We start from the raw sequence: 16,659 nt of genomic DNA, 5'->3' as shown, positions 1-16,659 counted from the left end.
ATTTGTTGTTATTGTGTTTTATCAAACCTGTCATTAATCCAAGCAGACTTGTGTGAGAATTTGTGACCTCATGTATTTGACAAATGTTGATATGAACTATGTGATGTGTGCTTAGACCTACAATAGTCAAATATCACTGTTACGACTGGCTCAAGGTCATAACAAAACGGGAGATTAACGGGACATTTAACCAATACAATATATACAAATTTGGCGAGCTGAGTTCATTTTGTTTCATACCCGAGTCTATAAAACGCCTTCAGAACTCTTTCTGAAATTATTAATCTTCCATTGCTTTTGAGAATATACAAACCATGTTGAAATATGCAATATTTATATTCCATTTTCATTTATTGGTAATTATACAAAATTCTGTTATTTTTTAAGCTTTACAAAACACTTTCTTCATACCGTAAGTCTTGATAGTTCTCCTTAACCTTGGGCAAGTTTAAAAAGTGTCTTTAACTAGTTTTTTAATCAGCTCAGAATTAGACATCACATCTTATTCTATCCAGACTGATGAGAATCTCACTGGAAATATCAATAAATCACCATACTTCTAATGATATTTAGCTGGCTAAGGTAGAGCTAGCCATTTGATCTATGAATATTAACAACGGAAAGAAATTTTCAAAAGTAAATAACACTTTTATCTTGAATGAACATAGCTGGTTCTTGATTTTTCTTTTTCTTGCAGAAACTCCTAAAATTCTTCCTCTTGTTGGAGTCAGCTTTTTGCTGGTGTGTATCATACAATCAGCTCTCCACATTTATTTTTGGCAGCAACAAGGTGAGCATCAGCATACATTTCCTGCTTTACAACCACATTACATAATTTTAAAAGGGTTCTCGTGAATGATAACTCAGTTGTCTCTTTTTCTTTTAATTAATCATGAATGTCATAGAAATTGGCATCTTTTGAGTAAAATGATACAACTACAATGTTTTTGAATCAATAAGAATTGCCTTGCCAAGCTACACCTTCACTAATATTTGATCAAGTGGCCTTTGGTGTTTGTAGCCACCAACAAGCAACAATACCGATATTTTCCACTGATTTGCACAATGTTTTAAAATGTACCTTAAATAATGAATGTTTCTTTGTTCCTCTAGTTGGGTTTTCTAGTCTTTAATGTCTCAGAATGCAATGCCACCTTGCTATCAGAAAATGATGTCCTATTTTCTATGCTGTGCTATGTATCCTAGCTGCATTGCCCCACCTGCCATCCCCCCCAGATTGCCCCCCAGTAACTCCCCCAGTGTGCCCCCCAATAACTCCCGCAGTATGTTCCCAAGTAACTTCCCCACTATGCCCCCCTGGATGGCACTCATTGAAGGGAAGCTGCTACTGGGTTTCTTGTACGCAAAGGACGTGGTTGCATGCTAGGACCAGATGTGAGTCGAACGGCGCGGATCTCGTGATTATCAATGATGAAACAGAATGGGTATGAAAATCTTTCTATGTTTTTTAATCAGATGAACAGAGCAAACCTGCTGATAAGATTGCAGTGGTTTCAAATTATTCTAAATCATCAGCAAGAATAAAAAATTCATTGGTCACTTTATTATGTACATCTTTCTATTACTGGTGTTCAAAATGACTTAAAAACCCCTTTCACAACATTGTAATGCTCTGTTGAAATTCCAGTGAGTTGTTTTCATTGTGACTAGAAGCCTAAATGCATCTAGTTGAACCAACGTAATTGAATTGCTTGAATTGGTTACAAGTAATTCAACTAAGCTTATCCAACTTAATTTATTAAGTTTAACCAACTCAAGTTTTGTCTATCCAACTCAATTTATTATATCTACCCAACTAAATTTACTAAGTTTATCCAACTCAATGTATTATAATCATCTAACTCAATTATATAAGTACATCCAATCAATTTATTAAGTTTTTAAACTGCATTCATTAGGTGTGCTTAAAATTACAAATTTATGTCAGTCTTAATCAAATAATTTAGTTTACTTCAAATAAAAAAATAAATTAAGATGGGTAAACTATTTTCTTTTTTTCAGTTTACAGGATCTTTGAAAAACTAAAATAACATGTTAAAACATAAATATAAAATAATTTAAATTCTAGCTGTATTGCAAGTACAATGTGACTGATAATGTAATTTTGGATATTTTATTTTATTCTTTTTACTTTGGAACAACTTAAAAGTTTGAGATGACTTTCTGTAGAACTTAGTTAAAGAGATTTTAATTATTTATTAGAAAAAAATATGATTTGAGGAAGAGTGACTTAATTTGTCATGTTAAACATGCTTACTGAATTAAGTTATAAAAACTTAATAAATTGAGTTGGATGATCATAATATACTGAGTTGGTCAGACAGGATGCAAAACTGGCATTGAACTCAATTGCTTCAAGTAAAGTCAAAGTAAAAAGTTATTTTAAGTTAATTAAGTGAATTTAAGTTAACTGAACACAAAAACGTTAGTTGTCATCACATAACCAAATGAATTAAGTGAGATTAATGTAAATAAGTCCATAAAATGAACTACAGCCAAAAGCACTTTTTAGAGTGTGCATGTATGCTGGCTAATACAACATTTTTGTCAACTTATAAATGCAATTGAAAGGGTGTACCTAATACAGTGGCCAGTGAGTCTATGCAACATCTCTGTCTCATTTCTGCCAGATTTGACTCATGTAATGATTTTATTAGATTCAAGCATTTCAGCTGTCCTTCTGTCCAAACAGAGTTTCTTGTCCGGTCTTGTGGAAACGAGCAGCACATGGATTGGCTTAAATGTTAAACACAATAACTACTCTCAGTCTCTGAAGTGGGTGGATGGAAGCGAAATGACCTTTAGGTAAAACTGACTCACAGTGGATGGTCACTCTAAAAATTACTTTGACAGTGAGTGTTGGACATTATGCTGAAGTATTTTGGACTAGCTTTATTTTTCAGAGTTAAATTAGCAAATTTATAAAATGATTCATTTCTGTAAACAAAGGTGGGAGTTGAAGGTAGGGTACAGGAAATGTTCATGAGGTATTTAGCATAACTTGGCAGAACAAACTGTCTTCCATGCAGATCAGAATTACAATTTTTTTGTGTTTTCCCACACATCTGAAAATCCAAATATGTCAAATAATTATTAAGTATTGAATAAGATTTCTTACTGTTTTTTCTTCTCTTATGGTTGCAGACCCAATAACCATTTTTACCAAGGGACCAGTCAGGAGAGTTGCATGTATATGAACGCAAGTCTGTACTACTCAAGCGTTTGCGACCAAAAACGTGGTTGGATCTGTGAGATGAAGTTGAATAAATAGTCCTACTTGTGTGCATAAGTAAAAATGTTTTTGCCAAGAAATTTTCCACTTATTTTATGCAGAGACTTATTCCATCCCTAACCTTAGCAATAATCATTTCCTGGGTGTTTAATGTCTGTTTTAATAATGTTTTTTATCATTGCAGAAAGTAGCTGTAGACCTTTTTGTTTTTGTCTGTTATACTTTTTTTCTGAATTATAAGCTGTTTTGATAATAGGTAATTGCTGGCACATGTCTAATCAAAAATATTTGGTAAAACAATATGGAAATGTTTATCACAAACTATTATTTTTGATAACATTTAGAACAAAGATTAAATTAGACGTTCCTCAAAATTCTACTCTCAAGCCACTTTTACTTATCAGCTTATTCTCAATTTCAGTTTGTATTTTAGTGAAACATTAAAAATGGCACAAAATATGCACCAGAAAGAAAATCTTAAATGCAAACGCAGTAGAAAAGTGTCAAGTTTTTGTGTTACTGGTTGCTGTCCACTAGAGGGTGCTGTTGTTCAGTGTTACTTAATACTTCTAGGTTTCAAACAGAAAGAAAAATCCCTGTACCTATTTTGTAAATATCATAATGCTTGTATTTTAATTGGCTGTATCACAAACTCAAACTGTTTTGGTCTATTCTTTAAGTCTGTACAACAACATGCCTTAATTCAACAGTTTTGACTCTTCTCTTGCTTATATAAATAACCATAACACTGTTGATGATGCATTTTCCTACTGAAATATATGAGATAATAAACAATTTGAATGCAAATTAATTAAATTAAAAGATCTTGATTTTTTTATTTTATTTTATTTTATTTTTTACAAATAAACTCAACAGTGGAGCATACATTTGTACTCTGTCCCTTTTAATTCTATACTCCTTATTAAAATGCTGTGTAACCACTTACATTAAGAAGTGACCTAATGGGTGTAACACAGTTTAGTTTCAATACAAATCCAACTTACCTGTCATTCTCAGCTATGAAACACTGGAAAACAAACAGTATCATAAAGGTTTTTCTATTTTTAATCCTTAAAATGATGTCAAAAACCTTATTTTTCCCCTTTCCATTCAATATTTTTTTAAACGTATGAAACACCCAATAAATACTTAAAAAGTTGAGGGTTTTATATGACAAAATGTGAAATAATTAAAGGTGTAGGTATACTTTTGCCAACCAACGTAATTAAAGATCATATTTCGTCGCTAAGAACCATAATTTTTGTTGACAAAAAGTTTTAGAAAATTGCTTTAGTCTATATATCTACCAAAGATGTTCTTCAGAATAACAGTTGTTTTTCATCTTAAGCAGTTATTAGTAGAGAGAACAGCATGTCCTTGTTTGCCATTCTCTCATCAGGAAGCAGATAGCAAAGAGATGGGGCCTTAGAGGTCAGATTTTATGCCTTGCAACAAGGTTAATGATACAGCACAACAGTTCAAGAGGATATATAGCTACAGAGTTATGTAACATCCTCAACAGTGACTTTTTCAAATTTATTCACAGCAAAACTAACATTTTTTAGTCTTAATAATTATGTCCAGGGAATATGAGAAGTCAATTATAAACAATGGTAATGTAAACAAGAAAGTAATAGGTTTATCACAGAACAGAAAAGGATCTGAATGCTTTAAATAATTAATTCATTCTTTGTTACTCTTATTGTTTTCAGGATTTATTAAAGATCTGGTTCTGCAAACTGCACAAGAGCAGGAGCTGAATGAAAGACATTTGTGTTTGTAAATTCAACTTCTCATGACCAACTACAAAACATTAGTGACATTGCATTTGTGAAAAGGGTAGATGGTAAATGACATCTATTGATAACAGATCAACCTCCATGAACTTTAAATAAAATTACAACGAGTTCCACTGGCAGATTAATTCACGTATAACAAGACATTTTTCCCATGTTGTAAGTGAAATAATCTGTCTGTGGAATTAGTAGTTTTTCATCAATATTAAGAAACTATTGACCTAAGACAAACTCATGTTTTGCTAAAAAGTTCATTGTAAGTTAGCTTTGTCTTAATTTTGGTCTCTTAATTTTCTTTATAAATTACATCAAAAACACTTGGTAAGATTTTGTTTTTTCGCAGTGCAGAAAACCTTTTCCTTGGCAACAATGGCTGATGTTGGTAGTACAATGAGCCATTTTACACACTAACTATGAGGGAAAATCCTTAGTAATTCTTGGTTTTGTAAAACTTTGCCCTGGTTATCTAACTTGGAAAAAAAGAAGGAAAAATGGTTCCAGAAAATCCTTACTGTTTTTTTCTTCTTCTGTACTCTCACGTTAATTTTCCTTTCTTTCCAAACAATTGAGGCATTTAGTTGGTGATCATATCAGAACCACTTTTACAGCTGTTTCAGTGGAGTGAGAGCTAATTAAGTTAAAGAGAATACAATCTGGTTTTCTTCGGCTGTGAAAGCCACCAGTGTCTGACTGGTATGTACAACTCACAAAACACTTCATTTCTCAGTTTAACCATTTAGTTGACACTGTCCTCATCCTCTTACCTTACGCTCACAGAGGACATGAGGTATGAGGGTTTCACTTCTCAGACTGAAAACATTACAAATTGAGGAACTGAACCAAGCTGGCTACATTTTACTAGAGTTTTGCTCCATGTTTTCAGTGTGCAGAAACCACATGAGAGCTGGAGGTCTTTATGATATATGAAAAACATAAAAAAAAAAAAAAGAATTTGTGTTATCTTAAATTGTTCATATTTTTATTATGTGTTTGAGTTTTCAAAGTGCTTACAAGTTATTGTTATATGCCAAATCTGTTGCTATTTAGTTTTCGTATTGTATGCATACATTTACTTAAATTAGGAAGATGGAAAATTGAAAATAATGCTTTTACAGCACAAATGCAGAATTATACCTCTGTCAAGCTGCTTTGGATTCAATGTACTTGAGTTTTCTGCTCAGAGGTCAGAAGGTTCTCAGTTTGGAGAAAGTCTATGAGTAATGACGGGACACTGCAGACTGTTGTGTCCTCTCTAAAACCCTTCGACATATCCTTTATTCAGATAAATCACCATAATCCCACAGAGCCTAAAACATGCTGATATTCTTTAGGCTGCAGAGGTTATATTGTTCTCTCACCCTGCTTTGTGTGACAAGGTGAAGTGAGTGACTGAACACAAGCTCTAAAATTTAGTCATTTTACATAGGAAAATCCAAGCTCTTCTTTAACAACACTGGTATGTTAGCCACTGCGTTCATTAATAAACTACAGATAAAGCCCCTTCCTAATCAACAAAAAGCCCAATGATGTAATGACAGCATTACTATATCTCAAGCTCTGCTGCACTGATAAAGATTTACTAACCTGGTAAGTCGGTTCTTAAAACTGAAAGTGAAACTCACTATCTTACCTACTTTCAGATCAATTTGTCAAATTCTTATCTCATCACTTCTAACATTGAAATTACATTACAGGACAGTCAGTTTGATCTTAAATATAAAACACGAGACGGTAACATCTGATTAAATGTAGCGTACCATATCATGACACAACATAAGTTACAAATTCCACACCATTGATCCAATACACACACTATTCAGAACATTAGTACATTAACAATGACACACATATGCCAAAGGCATGAGAGGCGGTGATATTTTACAAAATTTACATCATGTTGTCATTTTTATTAATGCTTCCAAAATGATAGTCTGACAGTCCTGCTATTTTTTATTAAGCTAGACTTTGTGTGAAATATATTGTCTAAAATATGCAAGCCAATGTCTGTTTCAACACATAAAAAGTACCTTCTATTTGTGCTACCTAAAAAAACAAACAAAAAAAACAACAAAAACATTTATGTCAATATTATTTGATATAAATTAGGAGGTAATTTGTCTGTGTATTTCAAACATGACCTTTGGGCTTTCAATGGAATTCAAAAAGATGCATGAAAGTGCAGCATTATAAGCTCCTGCTTATGAGAACTATATAATGGAGTAGGAAGCGTTTGCCTCATGAGACTCATAGCTGCTAACCAACACGGGTTTCTCATTGAACATCATGCTCCAGTTTTCAGTAGAAACCTAATGTCTGCCATTGCACGTGTTTGCCCAGAGAAGGCAGTGGACAGTCCTGATAGCAGTGCTGAGGCCTTTTGTGAGAGAAAGGCTTCCAGACATCTGGATTGTTTGAGCAGCTCCATTAGCATCAGCCCTTGAGGTGTGCAGGCACATGATGTTGGTTACGCAACCTGTAAAAAGTCACCTCGGGCTGCTGTCTTTCACTCTCTGAGCACTCAGCGCCATTTCCTCTGGTGGGCAAACCTGAACAGAAAGCATGCCATGCCAACAAAAATAAGAGGCCCGCTTTTATTGAAAGCCTTTTGTATATTTGGAATATTTGGAGCTATTAAGATTCTGCATGTTTTTTTTTTTTGTTTTTTTTTGTTAGTTTGTCCTACTCTTTGGTATATCAAGTCTGTCATCTAATTATGTCAGTATAATTAGATGAAGACAGTGTCAAATGTTTTCACCACAAAACCCTAGGAAGCTGAGTTTTAATCAGAACAAATAAAAATACAAAAATCACAATCATTGCTTTAAATTTACGATTTTTTAGGTTTGAAAAACAAATAATAAGCAGCATATTTATGCTTAATTCAGAAGTAGGGCCATTGATATGAAGTGTTCTGTCCTGAAACACTTACAAGCAGCCATATTTACTGAAATACCTTCCATCTGCAATTAGTGCAGGAGATATTCACCTCTGGACTTTATAATATGAATTTAGAGTGTCTAATATGGGCAACCGCCCAGGGCGGCATCTTGTTTCCCACTCTACACATGAAGTTGTTGCAGAACTGGAGAACTCCTTCAGTAACAGATTGCTGCATCCTTGGTGCACAGCTAGTTTGGACAATTATTGACTATATTATATATTTAATGTAAAGCACTTTGAAGTGCTTTTGCTGAAATGAGATACAAATAAACTTGATTGATTGATAAATGTAGAAATCATTTAGAATAGAAACCTGAAAAATCTAGGAAACAATTCCACTTATTTTTGAGAACAGGAGTTTGAAAGAACTCGGTAGGAGGTGTAGTTGTTTCAGCTGGAGGAGGCACTGATCACCCCTCATACAGTCCGCTGCCTCGCTGAAGGGGGCGGTCCCGGTCTGAAGCGGAGCTCTCCGGTCAGCTCAGTTTGTTTCGTTAGCTCGGTGCGGAGTGAGAGCGGAGCAGAAGTGAGACGCTGCTGCGCGATCTGACGGACAGAAACAAGCATGTTCCTCCAGGAATATCATTTATTTTAGGCTGATGATTCCCATCTGAAGCGGTGATTGCAGCTGGCGACCTGCGGAGACAGATGAATCTGCGGTGTCTCTGGTGGTTCTAACGAGTCTTTGTTCGGCTGAGGCATCTCTCCTTCACCTCCAACATGGACCGTTCAGAGAAGGAGCACAGGTCAGACGACGAGGCTGACTATGAAGACGAGGAGGTGGACCCCAGAATACAGGTATCCTCTTCCCTTCTTTTGCTTTTTGCTGGTTTTATTTCATAGACTAATTGTTTCCCAGCCATCTGTGTCCCCTGCAGCTGCCTGCAAAGTCCAACCTTACATCAGCCTCTAAGTCAGACAAATTATGGACTTCAGCTTGTTAAATGTTTGCAGTCTTTCGGTTTTCATCTTCAGATGGTTGACCAATAGGATGCAAATCATTGTTCAAAGATAGGGCAGCTGTTTTACAAGTAAAGCTAAATAAATGTAAGAATAAACAAGATTATTAAACCAACCAATCAAGTTTTGCAGAGAACAAGCAACAAGGCAGTTCAAAGTGCTCTACATCATAAAAACACAAAAACACTTAAGACCGCACAGTCAATTGTGTTCCAACACCATGATGCAAAACCCAATAATACAGCACAAAGGTCCTGGGTTTGAATCCAGATCTGGTGTTTGCTTGTTATGCATGCATGGTTTCTCTCTGGGTACTCCAGCTTCCTCCCGCAATGTCTGTGTTTCTTTGTCCTGTGTCTTTTGTCATGGATTGGTGACCTGTTCTGCATGTTCCCCAGACCTCCCCCAATAGAAACTAGAAATTAGCATCATCCATCTATCCAGGGTCAGTCTGTTTGTCCATGGTTAAAGTCTGGCTCTTTGTCATAGGTTCATAGTGAACTTTGGTCCTTTTATGATTTAAGACAAAATTGACTGAAAAATCCTCAGAACTTTGGGAGATACAAAATGTGTTGGGCTTACACAAACAGCTGCTGCTGTCTGAGAGGGGGAATAAATATAGACATCAAATATTATTCTGGATATTTTCATGTTTCATGTTTCTATTTTTGAGGGTTACAGCCAGTGACATCATCACCAATCAATTGACTGGACTCGAAATCTGCAGCTGTAGATTCACTGATAGTAAAGTTTAAATATGATCGACTTGTACTATTGGCACTGCTAAATAGATTAATCTTATTTCATAGTACATGTTGTTTATTATTGTGCTCTAAAGCTGCACAATATATTGAATTGCATTAGTCATACCAACATATATGTGTGAACATTAAATCTTACCTGGATTGGCCCAGACTGATGATCTGCGGTTCAAACCTGAAAAAAAATCCCCAAATTTTTCTTCTTGATTAAATTTATAGAAAAAAATCTTAGGTGATGCTGCCTTTGTTTTCTGTTTGATTCAAAACTACCACTCATAAAAGAAGGTTTTGTGTATGTTGTAGTTGAAAAGCAAATAAAGCCAGTCTGCAGTCAGATCTCAAAGAAAGCTTTGAATCGGTATTGGTGAGGAAAAGCCTGATTGCTGTTTCTGTAGTAAGCAATTACTGTTCTGCTTAGTCATGGTGGACGAGAACTTTAAAACTGAATATTCCTACAATACCTAACTTTGTTTATATGATTCTTTGTCAGTGCATTCAATAGATCTTTCTATCTTTAGTTACTCTTTGTAGTTCCATCGGCAACATATTTTCTTGTGTTTTATGATAGATGTTGCCATCTGTTTTTCTTTATTTCGTGGTATTTAAAGCAGAACTGTCTTATCTCTTCTAGGGGGAGCTGGAGAAACTAAATCAATCCACCGACGACATCAACAGATGTGAGACGGAGCTTGAGGTCAGTTCATTGACGTGCAGAGTTCCACAAGTGCTGCAGGTTGTGTGTGCGTCATGTTTGGACTGATAGGATGTGACTGCGGGGATCTCCACCTCTCATCAGCTAAGGCTTTGTTTCTGCAGCTCAAGGTTTAGCGGAACTGTCTCTTCCCCCTTTAGAGAAGTTTTGTCCCCAAAAGTCCAACTGTTGGTCAATATGACGGAGTCTTTTTTTTTTTTTTTTAGGTTGAATCATAGCTTGACCTTTGCCCTGTCATCAGGGCAAGCCATAAAGTTAGTTTTATTTTGTGTCAGCAGGTGTAGAAAACTGTAACTTGTTGCGAAACTAGGGTATATTGTTGTGTGTTATGATAATACACTGGCTGCTGTGGAACTTAACAGAAGTGTTCAGTAAAGGCTGAATAGTAAGTTAAAGAAGAAAATAAACCAGTGCTGTAGACAGAGTGTAATTACAAAGTAGAAACTACATTTATGGATCAAAACCTTTGAAACCTGTCTGTGGCGTACATTTCGATCAGACATTTAAAATCCAAGTAAGCTAGTTAAAATTCATCCAGTCACAACTGGGGGACATCAATCCAAGAATATATTACAGATGGATGTAAAAATAACCTTTATTAGTGTTTAGGGCACCGCTGTAAATTAGTTTTTTTTCTCATACGGGGTCATTTTGCTTTAATGAACCAGGATAGCCACAGACGAGCTCAGAGGTGTGAATGTGATGATATTAGGGTGCAGAACGTGTTAAGGGTGACCTTTACTCTGTTGTCAGGGGATATCTCACATGTGTTGTTGAACTTTTGCTGTGAATTGTATTTTGACCAGTTTGCTGTATTCTTATCATTTTTAAATATTAAACTGACAAATTCTAAGTTGTGCAAGTTTTGTAGGAAAAGTGTGATTGCTATTAAGATTGACCAAAATATGCTATTGCACAGCAGACACAGAGTCTTTATAAAAATGTATTACTGATCTTTGAATACCATTAAAACTTCATACAATCTTGTGACTTTACTATGTTGTAGGTCAGTAACATTGTGCACAGTAAGCCAGTCCCCCAGTTGTGACTGGATGAATTTTAACTAGTAAGTTATAAGTTAGATCAGTATATGACTGAATTTGTGTCTTAGAGTGACATACTGCAAACATTAAAGAATAAGAAGTTCCCCGGAGAACCTTCGAAAAATGTCTAAAAATAATTTGCATTTCTTTTATGGCACTTCTTCTGCTGCTGGCTCACTGGTGCAGTGTTGTATTTCTGTCATATCAGCATCTTGTTAACCTGGAGAAGATTTACAGCTATGGGATTGCAAACATAAATGGTTGCAGCTTTTCGCTGATGATGCCGTTTTCTTACGCAATTCAAGTGCAACAGGCAAGCAGCACCAGATTCAAACTCTATAAATGACAAAGGTGCTGTTAGTTTTGTGAATTAAGGTTGTAATTTCTCCCCAAATGTAAATAACATTTCTTGGAAAATGATATCCTTTTATTCCCTAAGACATGATGTAAATATAATAATATTTTAATGGTTTTCTTCCAAGCATTTTTTCACCATAACACAAATATAAGTGAACAGGAAGTAATGGAATGAAAACATATAAATTTTTTTATAAGTCTGGGTAAGGGTAAGTATGTCAGACACATTTTGCAATAGCATTTTGACCCAGATGGTGAAAATGCTCATCCTTACCATGTAGGAGGACAAAGTCTACTTTGTGAGTGACAAGAAATATTAAACTTTTTCACAAAATTCTATTTTTTTTAGCTGTATGGTGGAAATTTTTTTTTCTAAAATGGTACATTGCTTCAAATCCACTTTACAGTGCCATGTTTTTATGACTGCAGTCCAGCACTTTTGGCATTGATTGCTCAAAGGTTGAAGTGCTTTTACAAAAACTTTTAATGAAGTTGTAACATTTCACTTTTGACACAGATATTGTTGAAATTGTGTTCCTTTTTTCGACATATGACCAATGTTAACAAAGGTCACAATTCCTTATGGGTTTTACTGTTAGGTCAGCACTTTATGCTCTCTTAGTCACTAGTTCTCTAGAAATCCGGTCAAGTAGATTACAAAACCAAAACCGAAGTCCCGTAAATAGTTTTCCCAATAGTACAGATTTCAGACTAGTTGTAGTTCTGAATTTTTTATTTCATTAAGATGGCAAATAGTTCTTCCAAAATTACTTTTGTCTTTGTTTCTTTTGTTTTCCAGTTGCTTGTTAACACAGTTGCATGTAGGCATCTAAATGTGGTCAAGCATCAGAATAGAAAGAGGATTTAGATGCATCCTTTATTTAACCAGGAAAAGAAACTCATTCAGATTAAACAATTCTATAAGTGTCCTGGGCTATACAGCAGCAAAACAAGACAATTTCAACTTTTATATGTTTTACATACAACTGGTCTGAGTTTTTCACACAGCGGTGATCAACTGGGATTTTCTTTAACAATCAACTCTTGGTTTTGCAGACAATGAAGTGAAAAAACTGAAAATAAAGTGAAATACAGTGAGCAGCTTTTGTCTGGGCCAAAATGTCTTTATGATGTAAGAGAAAGGGAGGTGAATTTGAGATGAGTGTTCCAGATTTTTGTCTTTAGAGTATTGCAGTAGATGTCTGAAAAATGATTGAACAGGGATACACTGTGAAAAGTTAAACATGAGGCTTGCTGATCATCCAAGGAACCATAATGCTGTTGAAAACTATTGCCCTTTTGTTGTTGCTCATATGTTTATTTCAGTGGGACAAGCTTAAAGACATTTAAAAGATGAAAGCCTGAGTCATTTCCCTTAATAGATCATTTTGAACAAACAAAGTACTTTGACATAGAATGCATTTCTTTCTTGTTTAAGTAGGCTGAATCAGAAATGGATTTATTTTTAGTAGCTGCTCACAACGAATTAGCATTGCTCTGATGTTTCTGCTTTTTATTGGAACAGAGTTGTTTTCATGAAAACTGTGTCAGCTTGGCACATGGTGTGATCATTTAGCCCGAAGTAAATACAATTTCTGTCTGGAAACAAATGTTTCCATTTTATTATTTGGACTCAGTTTTTCACAGCCTCATTTTTAAATTGGTGGTTTTGGGTGGTGCTTTGGTTTTTACTTGACGTGATTCATAGAAAAGGCGGAAATAAGGTCAGGTTTTATTTCCTCCTCCAATAAATTTACAATCTGAACAGAAAGGGAATTAGAGGTCAGTGGTGACATCCACAGATGTATCAGGAGCCATATCTACTGTTAAACAAAAAACAAAAAAACATTGATTGTAGCAGAATGGCACAGAATAATGTTTAAGGAAATTGATCCACCTGGTCAGAGGTCATGAGAAGACCTTCTGACTCATTGATGGAAGATTTATTGTATTGTGCAATCATTTACAAGAAATACTTTTTTTATTAGCTATGACAAACCTGTCTGACCCCCAAAATCTTCTCAACTGAAAGCACTAAATGTTGTATTTCTTTGTTTTTCTCAGGATGCGAGGCAGAAGTTCCGTTCAGTGCTGGTGGAGGCCACGGTGAAGCTGGATGAACTGGTGAAGAAGATCGGGAAACCAGTGGAGGAATCGAAGCCTTACTGGGAGGCCCGCAGATTGGCCAGACAGGTCAGTCATTTCCAAATGGCAGTGACACACCTACATTTCAAAAGTTGTTTAATCTACATTTTGTACGTGCTACACTCTTTATTCTGTATTTTTTATGACTATGACTTGATATGCTTTATAATTAAATGATAAACATGTTGCAGCTGAAATGTCTTAAACGGCTATTAGTGACCAAACTTAATTATCTTCTCAGGAATTTTCTGGTTCTCTTGAAGTTTTTCCTTCCAATTATATTCTTCTTTTGTGCTTGCAAATCTGAAAATTAGCATACAAACATTTTTCATGTGCATAGCCTGCGAAACTGTATTGTAGGATATGCACTGCGTTTCATTATGTTAAATTCTGCCCTCAGCCTTGACCTACTGCCTCCACTTGCTCTGTCTGCAGCTAATGCTGGGCAACTTAATGCTGCCATTGATAATGATCCAATTTGTCTGATTACCTTATGAGCTTGTCAGATTTATTTGACTTATTTGCATTCAAAGGTTTTCTAGCGCTTAACAAAAGTGACATACTACTACTAATAATAATAGTAATAATAATGCATACTATGTTAAGTTGTCTAGAAAATGTTTTGTGTTTGTCAAAAGCATCAGTACAGCAGAGGAACTGAAACATTTCAGTTAAACCTGCACAATAAGAGCCTCAGATATGCACTCTGTACCTCGAATGTCATATTTTAAAGCTCATTTAAATAACAGCCTTCTCTCCGTTTGTAAGGAAAACTCTTACAAAGTGTGGAGTAGATTGTGTGTTCATGTTATAGATGAACTAACTCTAGCAGCTGCATTGTTGTTGTAGAACCAGGTAATTCAGTGATGATGCAAACGTTTCATTTTGTCATATAATTCAATGTTTTTTCACCAAATGTCAAGTGTCATACATCATGTATACATATTCATCTAGTAAAAGTAATTGAGCATTTTTAGGTATATAATGTGATGGTGTTATAAAACAGTTTTCAGAAAAATACAAAGAAATTAGATAATTCTTTGGGGAGTGCTCCCTTTAGTTGAGTTGAAGAGTTCACACCCTGTTTCCCAATTTCCTGTCAAACACTCCACCCGAAGGCCAGTCTTGGCTCATTCATCTCTCCTCTAGCCTCTGTCCTTCAGTTGTTTCTTGCTGAACTGAAAACTCATCCTTCATTGTAATGGGTTAAAACGATACTCCGCACTCACGCTGTGACGGGGCTGAACAGATCATTTTAAACAAAGTCTTACTTCCCTTTTCAGTGTGTATAGATAAAAGGGAAGAAACCTCCTGCATTTCTCGATAAGACGCCATGCAGCTGCAGCAGCTCATCCAGCTTTTAAAGGTGTTGGTGTGCAGCTTAGTTCTCCTCTCCAATAACATTTTCTTTTGATCTTTTATCAGGAGTATCCATGGTCTCACATGGAGCTACATAAGCATTCTGATTATGAAGGGTCATTTTCAGTTGTGTGCTGAAATGCAGGCAGTGATGAAAGAGTCTCTGTGAAGTGATGAGGCAAATGAACTTCCCTCTGTTTTTGCCTTCACGCCTCTTTTTAACCCGTAAAAACAAAGTTCTCTGACTTCATGGTTGCCATTGTTAGGATTAAAAGTCACACTTCAGTGACTTTTAATCTGATGTTTTCGGTTCTATTTATCAGCTTTGTTTCTAGACTCAGAGGTTCAGTGACAGCAGCTGCTGTTTTATGAACATTTTGTTGTGCTGTTGATCACAAATTGGGTTGGAACCAAAGGTTTGACTAACCTGATTTGTTTAAATTGTGCTAATTTTATATCTCTCTTAACCCATTTCTCCTTTTTTCTATCACCTGTTCTTCCTGGTTTTTTGAGGATTTGAGATATTTCCTTCCTATATTGCTGGTCTTTAACATTCATTTCCTTTTTTTTCCTTTTACCCTTGTTTGTTTTCTCCTTTCTCCCTCTGTTGTCTCAGTTCCTCTTTAATGTAATTTCAACTTTGCCCCATCTCCATCTTTGGCTAATGCTCACATACTTGGTGTTATAATGTTTCCCCCACTTTAGTTATTAAGAAGCTAAATAACTGCATCTACAGATGCATGACAGTCTCCACCCACGTAGTGACGGTGGTGGTGCCAGCCGACCTTGATTCTAGATAAAAGATAAAAATGGCGTGAGGGGGTTGAATATTATCAGATTTCTGGGCCATGTGACAGTTACATCTTGTACAAATCATTATGCAGAAAAACGTTTTCCTTTCGAATACCCCCAGAGCTTTTTTAAGTTTAATCCAAAGCAAAGAAGCTTCTTTGTTCATTTAGACAATTAAATGCACTTGTTTGCTTAGCAGGGTGAATATGAAAAAAGAACTTGTCACTGAGTGTGTTTTGCTCTTTCAATTAAGTTAAAGTTTATTTATAGCAAGTTTCCACAGACTTTAAAAGGACCCAATAAAACAGGCAGCACTGTACAATACAGTTGCTGATCAATCAATAATTTAAATGTATTCAAAACTGTTTGTATGATGTGTGATTTTTTTTCTTACTTGTTTTTTGTTACTGTGGCATTTTCAGCAGGGGTGCACCGATTGCTGTTTTCTGGTCAATTACCGATCTTTTAAAAAGCCTAACTTAATGATTCCGATTTTGGCCAATACCAGTTTTTTTGTCTGAAACGTTGCTTAATATATCAA

The 16,659-nt window shown here is 35.4% G+C and overlaps 1 protein-coding gene and 1 long non-coding RNA gene across 2 annotated transcripts in view; both read left to right on the top strand.

Annotated features, from left to right (window-relative positions):
• The first annotated feature begins 1,059 nt into the window (after nt 1-1,059).
• LOC106961397 (uncharacterized) lies at nt 1,060-3,518 on the top strand. The gene is made up of 3 exons (XR_001427767.1): nt 1,060-1,445; nt 2,714-2,826; nt 3,166-3,518. It is a non-coding gene; the product is annotated as an uncharacterized LOC106961397 (long non-coding RNA).
• Nucleotides 3,519-8,435: 4,917 nt separating this feature from the next.
• Nucleotides 8,436-16,659, top strand: part of sh3bp5b (SH3-domain binding protein 5b (BTK-associated)) — a 29,521-nt gene continuing 21,297 nt past the window's right edge. The window contains exons 1-3 of the mRNA XM_015055123.1: nt 8,436-8,787; nt 10,342-10,404; nt 13,887-14,015. Coding sequence (XP_014910609.1) covers nt 8,710-8,787; nt 10,342-10,404; nt 13,887-14,015 — 270 coding nt within the window. The 5' untranslated portion in view covers nt 8,436-8,709. The remainder of the gene's footprint in view (nt 8,788-10,341; nt 10,405-13,886; nt 14,016-16,659) is intronic.

The sequence above is a fragment of the Poecilia latipinna genome, unplaced genomic scaffold (assembly GCF_001443285.1).
Source record: "Poecilia latipinna isolate Pla-1442-1.1 unplaced genomic scaffold, P_latipinna-1.0 Scaffold1296, whole genome shotgun sequence".
NCBI classification, from domain to species: Eukaryota; Metazoa; Chordata; class Actinopteri; order Cyprinodontiformes; family Poeciliidae; genus Poecilia; species Poecilia latipinna.
This window is presented reverse-complemented; position numbering and strand designations above follow the sequence as displayed.